This window comes from Macrosteles quadrilineatus, unplaced genomic scaffold, assembly GCF_028750875.1.
Source record: "Macrosteles quadrilineatus isolate MER2022 unplaced genomic scaffold, UCM_ALF_1.0 Scaffold_6__1_contigs__length_79288215, whole genome shotgun sequence".
Taxonomy (NCBI): Eukaryota; Metazoa; Arthropoda; class Insecta; order Hemiptera; family Cicadellidae; genus Macrosteles; species Macrosteles quadrilineatus.
Window position 1 is genome coordinate 34,918,335 of NW_026542599.1, and position 19,747 is coordinate 34,938,081.

The 19,747-nt window shown below is 34.8% G+C and overlaps 1 protein-coding gene across 3 annotated transcripts; it reads right to left on the minus strand.

Moving 5' to 3' along the window:
• Positions 1-3,725: 3,725 nt before the first annotated feature.
• On the minus strand, positions 3,726-19,747 carry LOC128996374 (uncharacterized protein F21D5.5). Of its 3 annotated transcripts, XR_008491044.1 has the most exons (10): positions 19,367-19,747; positions 15,953-16,356; positions 15,204-15,521; positions 14,337-14,621; positions 13,387-13,586; positions 11,779-11,860; positions 10,998-11,059; positions 9,239-9,405; positions 4,826-4,981; positions 3,726-3,993 (listed from the first exon to the last, which is right to left on the minus strand). XR_008491044.1 is itself a non-coding variant. In XM_054421671.1 (9 exons), the coding sequence occupies exons 1-8, from the start codon at positions 19,509-19,511 to the stop codon at positions 9,282-9,284; spliced, it is 1,620 nt and encodes a 539-aa protein (XP_054277646.1). In that variant the 5' UTR covers positions 19,512-19,747; the 3' UTR covers positions 7,996-8,132; positions 9,239-9,281. The 3 variants fall into 3 exon arrangements, 2 of the variants coding, with proteins under 2 accessions (XP_054277646.1, XP_054277645.1); XM_054421671.1 differs by lacking the exons at positions 3,726-3,993; positions 4,826-4,981 and adding an exon at positions 7,996-8,132; XM_054421670.1 differs by lacking the exons at positions 3,726-3,993; positions 4,826-4,981 and having other exon boundaries at positions 8,767-9,405; positions 19,367-19,746.

Sequence of the window (19,747 nt, forward strand, 5' to 3'; positions counted from 1 at the left end):
GGATGGAGTGTGGAGATGAGTGCTGTAATTTTGACCTTGGAAAAACTCCTTCCACAGAAGGTCATTACCATGTTGTAAAGAACCACACCTAATCCATCATTGCCTTTTTGTTTGTGGGCTACAACATTGACTGCATATACTGAGTATACATGATGGTCTGATTCACCCTGTACATTTTCACCTAGAATCGCGAAATAATATTATACCCCCCTTAATCACATACGAAGAATTCATTTAAAATATTTAAAACATGATCCAAGCACAGGGTATTCCAGAAATTAAGGTCACGGGTTCGAATATCAAAATTTCTTTATGTAAACTTTTATATACATTGTAAAATTTTTTTTAAGGAATTGCCTAAGCCTTGCTCTAAAGCAACATTTTGGTGAAAACAGAACTCAATTATCTCAATCAAAATGGGGGCCATTTTTGTGAATTTTTCGTGTATTGATGTACGTGGATTCTTTGTATATATGATTTAGGGGGGAATAATTTTATTTTGTGTTTCTGGTACTCCTATAAAAGTATGTGCACGTTTGATTCAGAGTCTGTTTCACCCTGTGTAGTCAATTGGCTACAATAATACAAGAATGACTGTGTGAGCAATTTTTTATAGGTAGTGTTTTACAAATGTAATTTTTAAATAGCGGTATCGTAGCCTACATAAAACAATTGAAAAATCAAAACTATTACAGTAAGCAGGGTATATTCAGACAAGACTGTGATACAAAAAGAGTCATCTCAAAGATTATGTAACTAATGGAAATACTCACATGCGTACATAACAGTTACATTTATGATCAAAATTTCTTGAAAATATTTTATCATTTTTCAAAAGCTGAACTTGTTTTTTTAGTGTTTTCCACAAATGTTTCTTACTCATAGCCCTTCTTCGGTTCTGCCAATGATTGCTCAAAAAATACAGTACTGTGTAAACTCAGTTTGCTTATTTGGTGGAATATATCAAATTGTCCAGGTTTTCTCACTTCGTTCCATTGTAATATGTACGCAAACCCAAATTCAAATAGTAAATATTTCATTTCAACCAAGTCAGTAATATGTTATGTTTGCAGCACTCGTTTCCTTAAATTGTAACTTAAATACTAAGCAATTATATTATCCAGCTAACCATAATGTAAACAAATATATTCTTCATATATTTGTGGATAACATGGAAACTTTTCCCAAGGGACTTTTTTCAAAAACTTAAGGTCAGTTTTGCACATCTACACTACACGCTCTTTCCAATGTCGTAAATGTCAAAATCGGTTAAGAAATGGCAGAGGAGTACAACCAAGGACACACTAAAAAAATGTTTTTTTAGTGTGGCCTTGGTACAAATGATAAATTTCTAAGTTGGGTTGGCGCATTAATTATATAGATAATAATAATCTTTTAACTGTCATAAAACAAATTAGCATTGACAAAGCCATACAATACAGAGACTGACATATAGTCAACATGATATATTGGCAATAACATTTACACAGAATAGGCTAATAATGGAAGTGAATAATCATTATAACTAACTATATTTTTGGTCAATTTGTTTACTCTACTACTTACAAATAATTTTATACTTATAAATTATTTATGTAGAGTGTATAGTCAGTGGCTACAATAGTGCAAGAATGACAGTGGGAAAAAATGTGTGAAGAATGTGTTCAGATCAGACTGTAATAATTCATGGTCGTCGTCTTAATTAAATGTTTGTAAACTAGTAAAACTTACATACTATGTAGATGATACAATTTTTTTAAATATTTTATCCTGATCTTAAACAACTTGAAGAGTTAGCTCAAAACTCAATTTCTCTATTTGGTAATCTAATGGCTTCCTCTTAAACAAAGATAAAACTCAAAAAAACTGTTTTTGGCCCAGGCGGACCATGTGAATTAAATACTGGTAGTACTAGAGGTCCTTCAGTGGTTGAAAACTCAACCAAAAATATGAAATGTATAGACTTTTCTATTTTCAACCCTTGTTGTGAATAAAATATGTGATTGAAATTTCTTCCCATTTGTTTTTATTTTAGGCGTGCGATTAGTAAATTCTACTACTACTACAGTATAGGAAAAAAGTGCCTGACAACATGTTCATGATTCATTTTCTTATGACAAAGGGCTACCACGCAAAGAGAGGGGAATTTTAAAATTTAAATTCAAAATAATAAGTTTGAATGCTTTCCCTTTATTTACATATGCTAATTAAATTTCTTTATAATTTTGAAATATCTAGCAAAATTTTAGGTAGGCCCGGACCTACCTGGCCTATCGGGCCTGCCCTCTGGAGCCGCCCTTGAATATCAATCATTGCTGTAAGATCAAATTTGTTTGAATTGGTTATTGGTCAGCTGAATTCTTTTTTTGAAAGTAATAACTTTTTCCTACAGTTACCTTACAAAGTGGGCTTCCCCGCACTGATTATAGTATGTAAGAAGCTAATTGCTGCATTTACTTCACTTTCCCCGCACTCATTTTACTTTTACTCCACTCCAGTTTTAACCAAACAACACAAAACAGTGTACTTTTGTTAGGCATGCAATACCAATACGTGTACACTTAAAAATATTACTACTACGTTCAGCTGGCGCAGCGTTTCCCATTTCGTTCAATGTTTGGATTTAACCAAACCTAAAAACTTAAAAGATACCACGACTACGATTAGCTGGTTCACTGTAAACAGGTCACAGAAAGGAAGGCTGCCTATAGACTCCAGTGTGAACAACTTTGGGTGAGCATTGAAGGAACCTGAGACCACTCTTGGATTACTCAGTTAGTAAGAAGTAGGTTTTGTTCTGACATAACCTCAGGCTTCAAGCCAATAATATTCTACTTTGCCAAGCCTTTCATCATCTTTCTTCTATCCAGAGAGGATTGGATGTCCGATGGTAATCCTACTACAGTACTCCACGTAGTGACCTGGAATGATACTCTGATGGTTCAATTGTGAGAGGTATGATAGGGGCTGAATTACTCGGTGTGATGGACTTTTGTTTCCCTGTGGGAGTGCATCCAGTGGTGTTCTATGCTAAGATGGTCCATGAAGTGTGCTAGGGAGAACTTGAGGCAAAGCTCCAGGGACATGATATCTCCACTTTCTCAGACTCCACTGAAGGTTTATGGCTGCTCTGCAAGTTCAAGTACAAGGAAGTAAGGGACTAACTCACAATAGAACCTGTGCTGGCAGGTGACAACGTTTTGGGTCCCTGGAACCTCAGGGGCAAAAGGGGACGAGGTGGCTTATAAGCTGGACAATGTGACCTCTCTTAAGATCACAACCTTTCAGTGAATGTTTTTGTGGGTATGAGTGTCAGTCTGAGTCAGTTTTGGACTCAAGAGGAGCACAGGAGGAGATGGTTAAGACTTCAGTTTCATAAGGTAAGCAAGCTCAAACTCTTATCCCGTTCTATCTGCCTTTTCGACTGCCTGCAGTTGCATCCAACGTTCTACAAAGACAGCTCAAAGGGATGATGATGAAGATACACTTAAATACTGCTTGAGAATCCCGAATGGCGACCCAGCATGTAGGAAATGTGGGCAGTCTGAGGAGTCTGCACAGACTCGATCAATCAATGTACACAAAGTACCTTACAGTCTTAGTAAAGTGAAGTGATAATTAAAAACTATGATAAGATAGCTAAAATAAACAATTCCTTACTAAAATACTAACTTAGCCTATAAAATAATGTTTGCATTCAACATAACCAAGGTAATTAAAACAGCTTTTAATCCAATTTATTCTTTATTTTTGAAATGAGTCGTCCAATAACCGTCATCACCAGTTTCTTGACCAGCCAGACAGTGATGATAACAATAGCCGCCACCAGAGCTATGACATCCAACAACAACAGCTGATACCAAGGAAGGTCTTTGGCTGGACTGTACAAGTGAGGTGCTCCGTGGTGAGAGATGAGGTATTCAGTCCAGTACCCCCCAAAGTTTTCAGATTTGGAATTTCAATATGGGGTTTATCTACTCCAAAAACAGTTATCTGAAATGGATGGTGGAATTGTTAAACAGAGACCTCTGCTATGGGGCAAGTACACGTTAGTTTAAAAACTGCTCGCCATCTTTTTTTAAATGTAGATTGTAAGCCTATAAATGTACTTTGCTGCACTTGCGTTAGCTTTTAAATAAGCTCTGAAAAAATATTTCTCTCTTGCTAAATTTATAGGTATACACTTTTGAGTGTATAAATTAGCAAATCAGAAAAAAGTGTGGGTGAAACCGCTACTAGGGAAGCGTAAAATACAAAAACCCTTCAGCTTATGTAAAATTGTCGAGAACTAAAGGTGAACAGGAAAAAATCATAGCCTACAACACAAGATTCCTAAATGTTAACTAACTAACTTACTACATACTTACTACTTACTATATATGTTAACTTATCTACTGAGCTATGGTTCGTTGTACTCGACAACTAGCGTACTCGCGTGGCCCTTTACTGGTGCTTGAATACCCCCATAAAAATAAAATTTTAATCAATGAATAGTTATTTAATAAGTTTTTAAACAATACAGTATTGTAATTGACATCGTCTCATTATTATTGTAAAAAGATATAAGATGCAATACTTATATATTTAATAGAATTAGACATGAAAAAGTCCAAATCATGGGCTGTTTTCAGTTTAACATTTAACAGGTTTAAAAATATACAAACTTAAACTATGAATGACAGTGGGTCTTTCTTAAAAAAGGCTTCTTAAATCATCATAGCACAGACCTTCTTTTTGGTTGAAAGACCTCAAACTTGGTTTAAAGTGAAGTATAGTTATCTTTTTACTGTAGTATTGTTTAGAGTAGAAAATACGAGTTACTAACCTGGTGACCCCTCTCAGCTAACAAAGACATGTATTTGTAGCACCAAATAGAGTGACTGCGAGATGTTACAGTACAAATAGCAAGAATCTTGGCAGTCAACACAATCTGCAGATATTGAGCTGTGTATAACACTATAAGCCATCTCATGGTGTCTATCTGGAACATGTAAACATCTAACATTCAACATTTAACTCTAATGTTGTGTACAGCTATCTGGCAATGCCCGCTTTATGTACCAATCTTTTATGTTCGGGTTCTCGCCCACCTGAATACATTGTCAGATTCAAGGTCCTGAAATTTGTTTTACCAAGTACAGTAATAGTTATCATCACAGAAATGCAGATATCGAATACTTCAGTAAGAATTAACGTATCTGTATTACCAAAAACTCTTTATCAGCTTTGACCTTGGCTAAGGGTGAGCCGCAGAGGATGGGACAGCGGCACACTTGAGCTTGCGCCACTGACATATTTAGAGGGATTTTTTTACAATTTGCCATTGATGATGTATAATGTTTTTTTTTTTTTTTTATAAGTAGCTTAAAACCCAAAAACTTGGGGGGATCTCAAGATATTGCCACAATCACTGAAGACAATGAGGATATCTTTGCCATTGTGGGGGAATGTCATGATATTGCCGTCATCACAACAGGTGATTTTTTTGCGACTGCAGGGAATCTCAAGATATTGTCATGATCACTGAAGACAATGATGATATCTTTGCCATTGTGGGGGAATGTCATGTTATTGCTGTCATCACAACAGGTGATTTTTTTGCGACTGCAGGGAATCTCAAGATATTGTCATGATCACTGGAGACGATGATGATGTCCTCACTACCGTGGGGTAATGTCAACATATTGCCATGATCAGGAGAGGCAATGGTGATGTCTTAGTGACAGTGGGAGGTCGTAATTTTATATTGCCACAATCACCGGAGACGATGACAATGTCTTTGTGGTCATGGGAGTGGGAGATATGCAGTCTTTTTGCAATGGCACGAAACGTTAAGCATGTCATCGCGATAGCGGGAGATGTACTTCGATAGGGCCACGATCACGGATTATTGTCAATTATAAAGGATGATGCAGGCAGATAGAAAACTACAGTTTCAGAGAGGACGCAAGAAGAAAAATAATTACTCCAGTCCTGAAGCGGTTACCTGGTCTTGTGTTTGTCCATTTGTGTCTATTTAATCATTTCTGGTTTGGGTGAAAAGACCCTCCCTAATTCTGTTTGATGGGCATAGTTATTCCAATCCCATAATTTATATGTGAATAGTCACAGTTATTGTATACTTAATATGACTAATCTATATATTTAATTCTGTAAGCGAATTGGTCCTCACAAAATATCTCGAGCTAGGAAAAAGGTAGCATGGCTGTTGAGAATTCATTTTTAAGCTTAAGGTCCAAGGACGGTAGGAATATCAGAAGTGTCTGAAATTACCCCTGCTCTGCCCCACATGCTGTCAAAGATACAGTAATTTTCTAATGGAAGTAATGCTAAGTGTTTCTATAAGCGGTTGTAAATATCCCAGCTGATGTAAACATTGCATATGTTTACTGATTTTTGTGTTCTGTTTTAGATTGGAGTATAAAGCTTCGCTATATCACGATGTTGTCCTCTGGCACTGCGGAGTGGGGGAAGCACAATTATTATTTCAGCTGCACTTTTTTTATACGGACAAAATGTGAGCATTCTGTAGGCTGAGGGAACACCATTACCGTAACGATACGGTTTGGAGCCATCGGCCTCGGTGGTCTAATGGATAACATGCCGGGCTGAGAAACTGAAGATACCAAATTCGAATCCTATTGGTGGCACTAACTTTTTGTACATGATTTTTGCATTATAAACAAGTTTGGTTAGTTTGGTTAGGTTAGGACAGTTTAATATTGTAATTAAAACATAAAATTAAATTTTAGCTATTATAGTTTTATAACTTTTTTTTTATTAGTAAACCTTCATTAGATTTTTTTCATTATCAGCAAGTTTGGTTAGTTTTTAGGTTATGACAGTTTAATTTTATAATTAAGAAATTATAAAATTGAATTTAAAGCAATTATAATTTTATTTTATGAACAGAACAACTTTTTCGATTAGTAAACCTTCATTCGATTTTTACATCTTTTTTATATCATTAGCAAGTTTGGTTGGTTAGGTTTATGACAGTTTAATTTTATAATGAAAATTTTTTTTTAAAATTCTAAAAATATATTTTTTTTTAATTTTCTTTTTTTTAACTATTATTTTGACCTTTAACTTGAAACTTGAAAAAGCAGCATATGTTATGTATGTAAAACAACGCGGGCTTGTTTGGATGCCGTAAAGAGGGGAGGTGGAGGGAAAATCATTTCCCCCACTCTGCAGCATCAACATCGCGATGATACAGCGAAGGTTTAGACTCAAAGAACCTAAATACACTGACTCTTAGACTCCAGTCTGTTTTTGGGTTAGAATGGTAATGGTAATAGTAAACGTTTAACTTCATATCCTTTGAACTAGTGAGCGAGCTTAGGCCTACACATACCACTTACAGTATTTATGGTGAATGTCAGGTTAATGAATTATTACCCTCTAGGTTGGGATTTCTAATATAATTCAAGGAAAATCTTCTTAAAGACATAAATTTTCTCTAGAGATGGGTTTTGTTGACCATTTTAGAATAAAATATAATCCTGTCTAGGTACTTTTGTTTAAAGTATGTTTCTTTTTTAACATTTTAGGTTCAGGTGGATCTGTCCTATAAAACTGGGTTGGCAACTGCCAGTTTTTGTTAATATTAAGTTATTATTAATGGTCTGGATACCTATGACTTTGAAACAATCTAAACAATTAAAAAAAAATTATAAATAGACCTAAAAGGTCGAAGATAGATAGTAAAATTGTCAGAGTTTTGAACATTTCACTAAAAAAAATGTTAAAAGTGCCATTGGTGTTAAAAATACACACATAATAGTAAACAAACAAACAAATTCTATGATTATGGGTCATAGAATTTGTGGTACCTACTGAAACTTTTTGTTCAGTAGACATAGACATAGGCATACTTAATTTGCACAAAACATTCCATACATGTCATAACATTTAGAATAGGTGCGTTGTCAAAATTAAATCCATACATAAAATATTTAACATTAAAACTTAACTGTGTGGAGTACATACCTAGTACAGTAGGCCTACTAGTAACAATCAGTGATGCGTAAATCAACAATAGCTAATTACTAAATGTTTTAGATAAAGATTTTACTCACTTGCTAAATTGGCTATGTAACCTCACATATTAAGAGAGTTGACAAAATAACCTGTAATTTAAGTCACAATATTACAAAAAGGAACTCTTGACAATGCTCTATTACAAGGTCTTTCTTATCTTTGATTTACTCAATTTAGAAAGAACAAAACCCCCAGAAGATTACTTAAAACTGTAAGCTTTTAACGAGTTGATAATCAATTTACATGATAATGATCCTTCATTTGACTTATACTGATACTTTGATTCCTAAGCCCCTTTAAAAATATTAATCAACTTTTAAAACTTGCAGTTTATAACTTATCACCATGTATCTTTTATTTTAGAATGTTGTATTTTTTTTAATTAAGAGTATTTATAAGAGTAATTAAGAGTATTTGTATCTTTTAGTAAATTTCTCCAATATTAAATAACATATTATCGTAGGTAGGCTAAGACCTAGACCTAAGGCCAGATTTACTTATTTTTTAATCTTTACATTTTGTATTTATTGTTGAAACCTCTATATCAGAACCAATTCTTGGTACAGTAATCTACCTCTTCTCATACACATTTGAGTTTAGGCTTTCAAAAATTCATACTGTAACATTGCTGTATTTTGTTCTTTTTCAAATGGAAAAGTTGAAATTATCTGTAGATGGTTTAACTTGAAAAAAAACTGGGTAGTTAAAAAACAAACGCCACAAAGCAAACTATAAAATGTATTTTTTTAACAACACAAAAACAACAATAATTAATTCAAGGAACTACAAGTGGCTCAAACTCATCACAGTTCTGTATTTGTAATTTGATTTCTGTATCTTTCAACCACAAGGAACAAATGATATTAAATTTATAAGGGTAGCCAAGTGGTTAAGGCGCTGTTCTTCAAATATGAAGGTAGGCCAGCTGTTTTGATTCCATGCGAGATTGTTACCAGACGCAGATGCCATCTGTCTATCCATTAATGATACTACTGTAGAACAGTAGAACCCCTCATATCCAAACTCGGCATAACCGACTCCTCGGGATATCCGACCTATACGACTACTGTCGAGAGAATTGATTTTATAGACAAAACTAAAATACAAATTCGCAGTCAAATGTACTCTACGTAACAACATACAAAATACAATACAAACAACAGTGCACTTCACAAACTTAGATATCACAATTTACTTTTCAAGTCTTCCGTTTGATGAGAGTGCACAGAATTTGATAGTCATTTCTCCATCAAATACATCTGATACAGATTCTTCAGTTGAGGGTCGGAAAATGTGGGAACAAAGTTGATTTGGACGATCTGCGTGAAACCTTCATCTAAACTGGGAGCTTCAAACTTGTTCCTGAAAACCCATTGAGTGGTTATAAAATCAGGCTTGCCTACATGGAAAACTTTCAAGCAATGGATTGAAAGTGAATTTTTTCGGAATGAAATTCCAAAATTGTTTATCGTTTGAGGAAAGATTTCTTGAGGAATTACTCAGCTGTGGGTTTAAAAAAAAACTTTTTGAAAGGAAACTTTTCTCAAAGTAGCCTACTGGTAGTGTAAATACTTTATTATCACTCTGTAACGAAAGTAATTTTCGATAACAGCTGACATCAATGAAATTAGTCGTTTCCCAAGCTCTAATTTACTTTCCCTCACTCTCAATAGTTCTCCATTTATTCACTATGTGTGCTAGTGTTTTGTTACGGTTTAATTTAATGATTTGAATTTAATGGTTTGAGGACGGGAAAAATAGAGCAAGCGCCGGATAAGGCCGGCCGCACACCTGATACAGCACGGCACGGCAAGGCGAGGCGAGACGTCTTTGCCTCGCCTTGCCGTGCCCGATGGAGATTTGAGATGCATACGGCACGGCACGGCAAGGCGACTTGAGCACCCACATGGTCGATCCCATGGTTTCAGTAAAGTGAGATACTGTGTGTTATGAGGTTCTTTGTCATTTTGTGACACTTTGTACTACACATTTTGTGAGAATTGATGCAGAAGGCGAAGAAGAGGCTGCTGCCATCCCTGCCATATGGTACCATTGACTGTTGTGTTTATATAGTCAATGATGGTACCTAATGAATGTAATGGATGATCCCCCTAACAGAGGATCATGGGTGCATCCCATCAACCAAAAAAGGAACTTGAAACCATTCATTGCAGAACTAAGAGCAGATCTGGAAAAAAATCATAATTACTAATCGTTGAAAGTGCACACTGATTTTAACAAGGGCTGTCACTGCGCTGAACGTGGTGTCGATCCTCGCGCATGCGCACATCGTTTTGCCTCAAGCCTTTTGCCCGAAAGACGAAAATTGAAAAGGCAGAACAAAGCGCCGTACGGCGCTGTTTTGCCTTGCCTTGCCGTGCCCGATGATGTGTGCGGCACCCCCATTTAAAATAATATAAATCTAGTCGCATAAGGCGCCTTAAGGCAAATCGTCGCGCCGTGCCGCATCAGGTGTGCGCCCGGCCTAATAACTTTCGGTACGAGGTATGAACGATACTTTTCATCACAACGCAAAAATACACAAACACAGAATAGCACACCTCAGTAATTTTATTTTATTTCTCAATTAATTTGATTGAGCATCAAAATAAAATAAAATCTCCTAAAAGGAAACCTACGTATATTTCTCAATAAATTTTGTTTAAACATCAAAATAAAGAATAAAACCAATTTTAACCAATTTAGGAAGTGGGTTATGTTTATTTAAAGAATGGCAGTCAACCGTTTGTATATTACGGTTTATATGATAATCAACAGGTAAAGAGGATTAACTAAAATTGAAGAATTAAGGCAAAACATCTTTTCAATGAAGCATCAACATTGTGTACGGTAATTGATTTGAATGCTACACTAAGGTCCCACTAGCCAGAATTGCTCCCCCTGGTTGAAATTGTAGTATTATATGTAGGCCTATCTATCAATATTTTACTTACTTGTAAGTATTGATAATCATCTCATTCACAGGAACATGTTTAGGATCTGTTAGCTCTCGAAACTGAAAGAAAAAAAAAACAAAAAATAAAGCAGTAAAGCTTTTAAAAGTTGGATTTTTTTATACATGTTAATAAAGTTAGATGTTTTAGTGTAGCCTACTTGTCTTAAGTATTAAAAAATTGTCTTTTAGTTGAAAATAACTATTCACATTAAATTGTATATTAAGTTTTAATATTTTTCCGGCAAGGTAGCAATTGAGTTCTAATTTTTTTGGTTTTAGTCCCATTTGTAGCTGAAAATATAATGATAAGCAATCTGAAACTAAACAAAAAAATTGGAAAATATCTTAAGAAAGTCTTTGTACAGTTATACCTTTTGACTATTAGTATTAATACAACTAGACATCCCATTCCCATGTTAAAGATGTCACCAGTTTCTTAATCAAAATTGTCATAGTTGATGGGAGCTACCGATGAATTGCGCTGATCTAAATCACTAAATTTCTATCGAATACACAGACTTATTAACAATGCCAAACTAATGAAATGACTTATGGTGAGCTATAGCAACTGTTATAACCCATCAACTATGTCAGAAACAGAAAATAAGGTAGAAAATCTAATTTTAGACACTTGCACATTCTGTGACTGGTTCACACAACTACAATCTTTTTTAGTAACAAATTGGCTTGTCCATATAGGTAGGATGTCAACTTCTTTATCCAATAGTCAATGGTTGAACTGAGTAGACAAAGCTACGCAAGCTAGATCAATCACTTACTCTGATATTGTGCCTAACGTGTTCGATGGAAGTAGTCATGACAAAACATCTGACAGGTTTCCCTTTGCTACTCTGAATATACCTGGACAACATAAAAAGTCACATTAATCATTTAGAAATTAGAACATTACAATTCAGGCTAAAGTCTCTAAAAATTAGATTGAGACTTACCTTCTTTTGTTAAAAAAATAGAACATTATAGGGGTCTTAGTTGAATTTCAATAAAAAATTTCTGATAAACTAGTAAATATTTTAGTTATGAAATAAGAGATTAAAAATGAATCAATCCAACATGTTCTGGGTACAACTGAGTCACAGACAGAAACTTATTACCAAGTAATTATGTTCCCATCCTATTTGCAGACAGCCATTATCAAAACAGTTCACCAGAAGACGTAGTAGCTCCTAACAGCTCTAAGAGCCTTATTATGTGAGGTGACTCAGGAAACCATTAGCCTTTTTAAGAAAGACCCACTATTATTCACTATTATTCATAATTTAAGTTTTTTAAGTTTGCCTATTTTTTAAAAATTATTTTAAACCTGTTAAATGTTAAACTAAGGGCAGCCTATATTTTGGAATTTTCATGTCAAATTTTTTAATTATAAGTATTGCATCTTATATCTTTTTACAATAATAATGACGATGTCAATAACAATAATGTATTGTTTAAAGACTGAATAAATGACTATTCAATGGCTCCCGACCGCAACTATTCAGTCACTAGGGAAGACGCAGGTGTGGCTAGGGGTAGTGACAAGGTGTGGCGAGGTTGGATGTCTGATCAATTGATAGAGACTTGAAAGTAGTTCCTCAGTGTCAATTATGTCGTTGTCGAGTGAAGAAGAAGAACTATTTCTTATACTTTTACTAAAGCGTCATAAAAGTAGGTGAATCAAAATTAAGAGTCCACCCGTTACCAAAAGTAGGTTAAGACCTTAAAATCCTCAGTATTTAGTTCATCAATAATCTTAATAATCCACTCCGGTGATTTCTTTTTTGGACATATTAACTACAGTGTAGAAGACAGCACTTGCTCCAAGTACACATAAATCGTGACAGAAGCGAGGGCAGGAAGTGGGGTGCGTGCTGTGGCCAGCGAATACGGCTGCACATAATAAAAGAGTATGAGAACATAGCCTGCTGGTGGCACGGCAGTCGCACGGGCTCACCTAGCGAGGGTGCGCGACTCGATTAGCCAGTTGGGGCAACTGTTGCGTACCTCACCACTGAGGTCATGTCACTTAATTAGCTTCATATGATAACTTTGCCTGCTAAGAGTGACATTTGAGCTCTCCCAGACGTGAGTCACTCGAGTGGCCACGCATATAATAAGGCTCTAAGGGTGGCTATCTGCAAAGAGGCTAAAATGTAGTAATGTGACACATTTAAATTGATGTCCTCCTTTTATTACATTATCCATCAGTTCTGTTCCAATACACTATCATGATTATTTATCTCATCCCACACGCTTACGCTTATCCAAGGCAAGTCCAAGATTTAATAAAAAAATATGATAGAAAATGGTAACACTAACAAAAAAAAAAGATCACTAAATGTGTGTGTGTGTGTTCACTAAATGGTAACAAAGATTCCTTGTTATCGTACCTCTGTCTACTTTCTTTGTCCGGGTTGGTGTTGTCTATAACGACTGATCGTCCAGCTGACAAGGCCGTCTCCATGGTTTGCACACACTTCTGCCACGAGCCCAGTGTGTCTCGGTTGACGTGGGTGTAGCCGGCCTTCAACAGATGTTGTCGAACAAAATAGCTCTTGCCTGACCCCGGGTAACCGACCATCACAACCACCTGCAGTGGACATATGAATAGACAAAAATAATGGATATAGAAATTGTAGCCAGATGGTTTCATAATGTTAAATGTGCTAGTGAGAGTGTCTTTGACTCATAGACCTCATTTACAGCACATATGTCATCATTTAACCCAACCCAACCTTCTGCAACATTGGCCATGTAAATAGATGCAACATAATGGACATCTTAGTGCAACATCAACATTATTAAAATGTTATCGAGGCAACTGCCAACATGAGTCTTTTCTCCAAAATAACCTTGTCGATCTAAAGAAAAGAAGTCCATTTACTTCAGTAGGCCTACATTCAGCTTATCAACCCAAGACACTATCACTAAGCTACCGTTTGCGATAATCTTTTTACTGAATACATGTGTTTTCCTGAATATAAGACAGTTATGGTTGCTTGGTCAGATTCTGGATTTACAAAGTGTTAGTGGTCATCCATTGTCATACTTAATTTACTATATACTACGGTACTATAACCTATATTTTGATAAGTAGGTAGGCTACATTACCTACATGTAAAAGTCCATGGCTCAGTAGCATCATGATGGACTGTAAAACCAAGTAAGTTAGGATAGGAATTCATCTAAAATGATGTGAATGAATGATAGATGATGAGGACGATGAACCCAAAGATAAAACCATAAACAAAAATTAAAATTATCAAGTGTAAATTAATTATTCTCAATATAAAACAAGAACCAAAACTATAACCAAAACTACAGTGTTGTACCCACTCACCTCCTGAGTTTTACTGATGATGTCTTCGTCATTTCCATCTCCAGATACAATAGGAACATCTTCACCAAGTGCAGAAGGATTGAAAGTTGGGAGAAGAAATTTTCCCGGAGGTTCTTTCAAAAAGTGTTCTTCTGGAGTTTGGAAGCAAAGCTTTAAATTGATCGCCAACAGTCGGTCAGCGGAGGAAAAATCTTTTTTCTTGCCAGGAGCCCAGTTTGCAATCCTACCAGCTGCGTCTCCCACATAAAAAGACTTGTCCATTGAAATCGTAATGCCATCATTCTTCTGAAATGTTCACATTTTACATGATTATTTTTCTTACATCTTAAAAGGTATATTTATATTTGTGTTTAGAATTTGTTCAGAAAACAAGAGTATAAGTTACACAATTTTTTTTTATCAGATACATACTCAGTAATTCTAAAGGTGAAGTGAACCGTTAAAATATATTTGTTTTCTGTGGAGATTAACATCTCTCCTTTTACTTCCAACAAAAACATAACACAAAAAAGTCTTCACAATATGATTTTCTATAAGAACTTGGATCTTTAAAAATAAGCCTATATTTTATGAGAAAAAATATGCAATCTACATTTTAAATGTTCTTTTATCTTTTCTATTACTGCAAAAAATGTAGTCGAATACTCTCGCTAAATGGCTGTGAAATCAGATAATTTATTTATTTGTTAAGTTTAACCAGACTTTATCAAGCCTATTTGCAAAGAGGGCAAAAATTAATGTTTTGACAGCTGGTTTCACAGCTGACTAGCTAGAATTGTGGATCCACAGTTGTTAAATTGTGACTTACATATTTGCGTTTAACAGTTGCTTAATTTTCCCAAAAGGAAAATTTAAATAAAAACCAACCTTGTCTTGAAGGTAGTTCCACATACCAGGGGCAGGCTTTCGGAAGATGGAGTTTGAAGTGGCAATAAACACCTGAACCGGAACTCCCAAAGCATCGACAACTTCCTTGATTTTACTCTTAAACTCGTTCAAGTTTGTTTTACCCCGTCCAATACCAGCTTGATTTGTAAGAATCACTACTTTGAATCCATCACCCACAAGTTTCGTCAGCTTTGTTTTCACAGCACTGTTTGCAATTTTCCAGTCGTCTTTGTCCTTCGGAAACACTCGTCCTGATTTGGTCAGTATCAATGTACCGTCCATGTCATAGGCCGCAATCTGTAACCAATCTCACAGTAGTTACAAATATTGTGTACAAATTAATAGGCAATTAATCTTTATACCGTACGTTAAGATAATTTACATTTAGATCATTAGTACCAACATAAAAATGTAATTATTGGCCCCTATTCTTCTACATCTCATTTTTTATGGTTAGCCCAAGTCTGGTTTGCCTACCTTTAAATACAAGAATATCATGCTCAAAAGGTTTTTGATATTTTTAGAATTACATTTGCCATAATCTTTGCTAGTACAATTCACAAAACAGTTCAATACAACACAACCAAACAATAAATTTTCTCTTTAATCTAGGTGGCAAAATTGTATGAAGTGGCTTAGACAGTTACAAATATACACATAACAATTCTAGCACCTGAATCTAAGAAATCTTATGTCACTTACTACAAGATCACTAATCGACAACTCACCTTGTTACTGCTCGTAACCCCGACACTTGTATAAACATATAATTTTCCATCTTCAATTTTGTCCCAAGTATTGGATGTGCAAACAGGGGCAGTTGCTTCAGGGGATATTTTCAATTTTATTGTTGCTTCAGGGGCAATCTTTCTGTCTTTGCAATAACGTTTCAATTCCGAGCCACAATCATTAGAATGTTCACTCTCGTTTTTCCGTTTTCCCATATTTTCATTCTTACTAGGAGGATCAAATTCTACCTTGAATGGATATCTTCCTACAACAAACTCAAACGTTTCACCATGTTTCAAAACGTGTTTGTCGTTCTTCAATATGATTCCGTTTGCACAGGAAGCATTTTTGCCTAAATGGGTTATAATCACTGTTTCTTTGTTATAGTCTGCTAGTAGAGACACTGAAAAAAAAAGAACTTTTACAGTACACTTACACTTTTTTTAACTAATCAAAAGTAAAAATTAGCCCAGCTTTATTTCACAACTTCATGACAACTTAAATTTAACCAATTTTTTACCTCAAACCTAGTTTTACACAATATCAATATTGCTTAGTTAATTTAAAATCTTTTATCTCAAACTAAACTTGAAAAATAATTGGGCAATAACTTTTAAACTGATCAACCTTGGGAACGATTAACTATCACTAGCTACATTGATATGGCTTCCATCATCTCTATAATTAGTTTCAGATTTCTTAGTATAACGTACTCAACAAACTGTGTTTTGAAATTTTTCCAATTCATAGCCTAGTTTACTTTTTTTGTCCTAGGACACTAGGTACGAGCCCGGGATTGTTTTTCACATTACTTCAGGCAAGACCTAGGGGTTGCAGCATTAGGCCTATCGCTTAGATAGAATCTATTGGTGATTTGGTGGAATTTGAACTCGGGACATCAGGACTGAAGTTCCGCGCTCTAACCACCACACCAGCTCGCTCCCCATAGTTTACTATTTAATATAATTTAAAATATAATCTAAGTTATACAAACCTAAAATGAAAACCTCGCTAACCATAAAAACTCGCTTTAACATATTTGGGAGTGATGTTCAGTAAAAAAATACCCCCACCGCAGCAAACCTGCAGACTAAGCAAATTTCTATTTGTCTGAATCGATTTACACTAAGATGTCTCTTTAAAAATATCTCAATTATTCCCTATTTAAATAGACTAGAGTTAGTTTAACAAGTACTTAGGTTTGCTGCTACAGGGAGGGTGAATGTGTTTTTTTTTATGTTAATCGTTAATAAAAAATTAAAACATTTTCCAAATTTGATCAAAATATGTTCATAAACAAGCAAACTACAACAGTGTATATACTTATTATCCATAATAATATCATGGGAATTTTAAATTTACAATTTTCTGGAATTTTCTCCGTAACCATTAGGCACATACTGCAGATGTAGCTCAGGAGATTAAATTAGTCACATCATTAATATACTGTCAAAATTAACTTCCTGTAAATGTGACTAGCAAAAGTTTAACCCGTCAAATTTAACAATGAGTTTTCTTGTTAAATGCTTTAAACAATAGTCTTTAAATAAACAATCTGCACCTACCAAAGTTACACCATTAGCTGAAATCAATATTTAAATCTCAAAGTATCGGTACCCATGAACTTTTGAGAAAAGTAAAAGTCACACCCCCATAAACCATACACGGTACTTAAAATGTTCCTCATGACGAGAAACCTTGTGCAAAACTGTCCATTATTTCATAAATTGCCCTTTAAGGTCGTAATTCCTTTCTAAAGGGAACTTTCCATATACCTAATGTTGAAAATATCTCAGCTGTACTTATTTGTTTGTTATTCTTTCAATTTAATATCTTACTAGATAACCTGTTGCTCAAAACCGAGCAAAACTTCAAATTGTAAAAAGAAATAAAGAACACAAACATGAACAGCTAGCTTAATCAAAGTAACTCTAAAGTTAGTTGACATAGGCCTGTTATAAAAATATGAAAAATATTATGTTGTAAAAACTTTATTTAAGTAATCTACAATAATTAAATATCGATTCGCTCCTATACTGCTTTGGTTATCCCTTATATACTGTAGGTACCCACCTACAGTACATAAGAGATAACCAATATTACCACCTCTAAGCGCAAGTACATGTCAACCACCTACTGTAAAGTGAGCTTTTTAGACCTGACCTATGTAGCAAGCTTCATGCCTTTCCTGACACCAACCTGTACGACGTGTACTCTAGCATTGTCAAGCCATTGTAAGCCAAACCAATGTAAACATTTAACGTTCATTTGTGCGAGTTTTGATGTATCACCACAGCAGTCTAGTACTGTAGGCCTACTGCCGCTCTTATTCCATCCGTCAACTGTTCCAATGGGAGGGTGATGCAAGCGGTTACGTTTAGTGTTCCCTCCAGCCACTCACAGTTCTTTATCTTACTTAAGTAACTTAACTTAAACATTTAATTTTAAATGCATATAAAGTACGAAAGTTAACAAAACAACAGAAACAACACTTCAGAGAAATTTTTATACACATTGTAAATTACATGATAAAATGGTAAAGTAACGGGTAACATTTACTTCATCATTCCGAACTGTAACTAAAACTACAAACAATTTTTTGTTAAGTCTTGCTAAGAAATGGAAGTACTTATTAATGAAACAGACTTAGTAAACAGATGTTAAATACATATATAAATTCCGGCTTTGCTCTGGAAGAAGTAAGTCCTGCATTGAACTATTTCAAACTACAGTAAAACCTCTTTAATCCGAACTAATTGGGACCGGGGGTAGTTCAGACTATTGAATAGTTCAGATTACAGAACATATTGTTGTTTTTACATAACATTTAGCTAGGGAAAAGTTAAAAATGCTTTATAAAGTAAAATACAGTGATTATTTAATACAGTAGTAAACAAAGGGAAAAAACAGTATTGTACATTACAATTGAAATAATTACGGTGCGTATATCAATAAATAGGCCTACAGTATAAGTTTAAGCTACAATAAAGAACTACTGTACTGTGTATAGTACAGCAATGAGGCGTTCGGATTAGTGGACGTTCGGATTACAGGGGTTCGGAGTAAAGAGGTTCTACTGAATGTCCATATGTTTAGTCGTAAACAAAGTAGCCTACTTAGGCCTAATTAAGTTTGATCCAATAACGAAAAGCGCCTTGGCCCTAAACTATTAAACCACAAACCAATATCAACACTGTTGTGTTGTTAGACAACACTGTTGTCTGCTAGTTAATTTTCTTCCGTACCGTATCTGTTGGCACAAACAACCGAATAAGAATATATATCGATATATTGATTATTGGATTTGTTGTTTGGTTAGTTAGGTAAGGTTAGCCTAACCTAACTAAACAAACGATATATGGAATGAAATAATCGAATAATACGGTAGTCTAACCCTTAAATTAGCTTTATACCTTGTTGTTTGGAGCATTGATGACATTTTATATTTGTCTCTCGACTCCTACCTAGGATTACCTCTTCATTCTCTTTTAACAAAATAGTAATATTTTCATCCTCAATACTTTTGATCCAACACTGTTTGTTGCCTTGCCCAGTCATGATTGGCTTTCATAGGTTGTGAAAAAGAAATGTATAAGAAGTAGAATGGTTATGGTTATACCACCACTGACTTTGAAATTTGACAAACACAAAATAGGCCTAGGCTCTAAAAGAGTTGTTAAAACCACGCTTATTTGACCTAAATGAAACAACACAAATATTTAACCACTAAGTTAATCAAAAAGATCGAGGATCAATGCATTAATGCATTATCCATTGTGGAATTTTAATAAAGC

What these genes read in the sequence shown, in the direction of transcription:
- LOC128996374 (XM_054421671.1), bottom strand. Translation starts at nt 19,511, where the DNA reads ATGACTGGGCAAGGCAACAAACAGTGTTGGATCAAAAGTATTGAGGAT. An exon ending in TCAATGCTCCAAACAACAAG is followed by an intron (nt 16,357 to 19,366) that starts GTATAAAGCTAA and finishes TTTTTTTTTCAG; the next exon opens with TGTCTCTACTAGCAGACTAT. An exon ending in ACGTTAGGCACAATATCAGA is followed by an intron (nt 11,060 to 11,778) that starts GTAAGTGATTGA and finishes TTTTTCTTTCAG; the next exon opens with TTTCGAGAGCTAACAGATCC.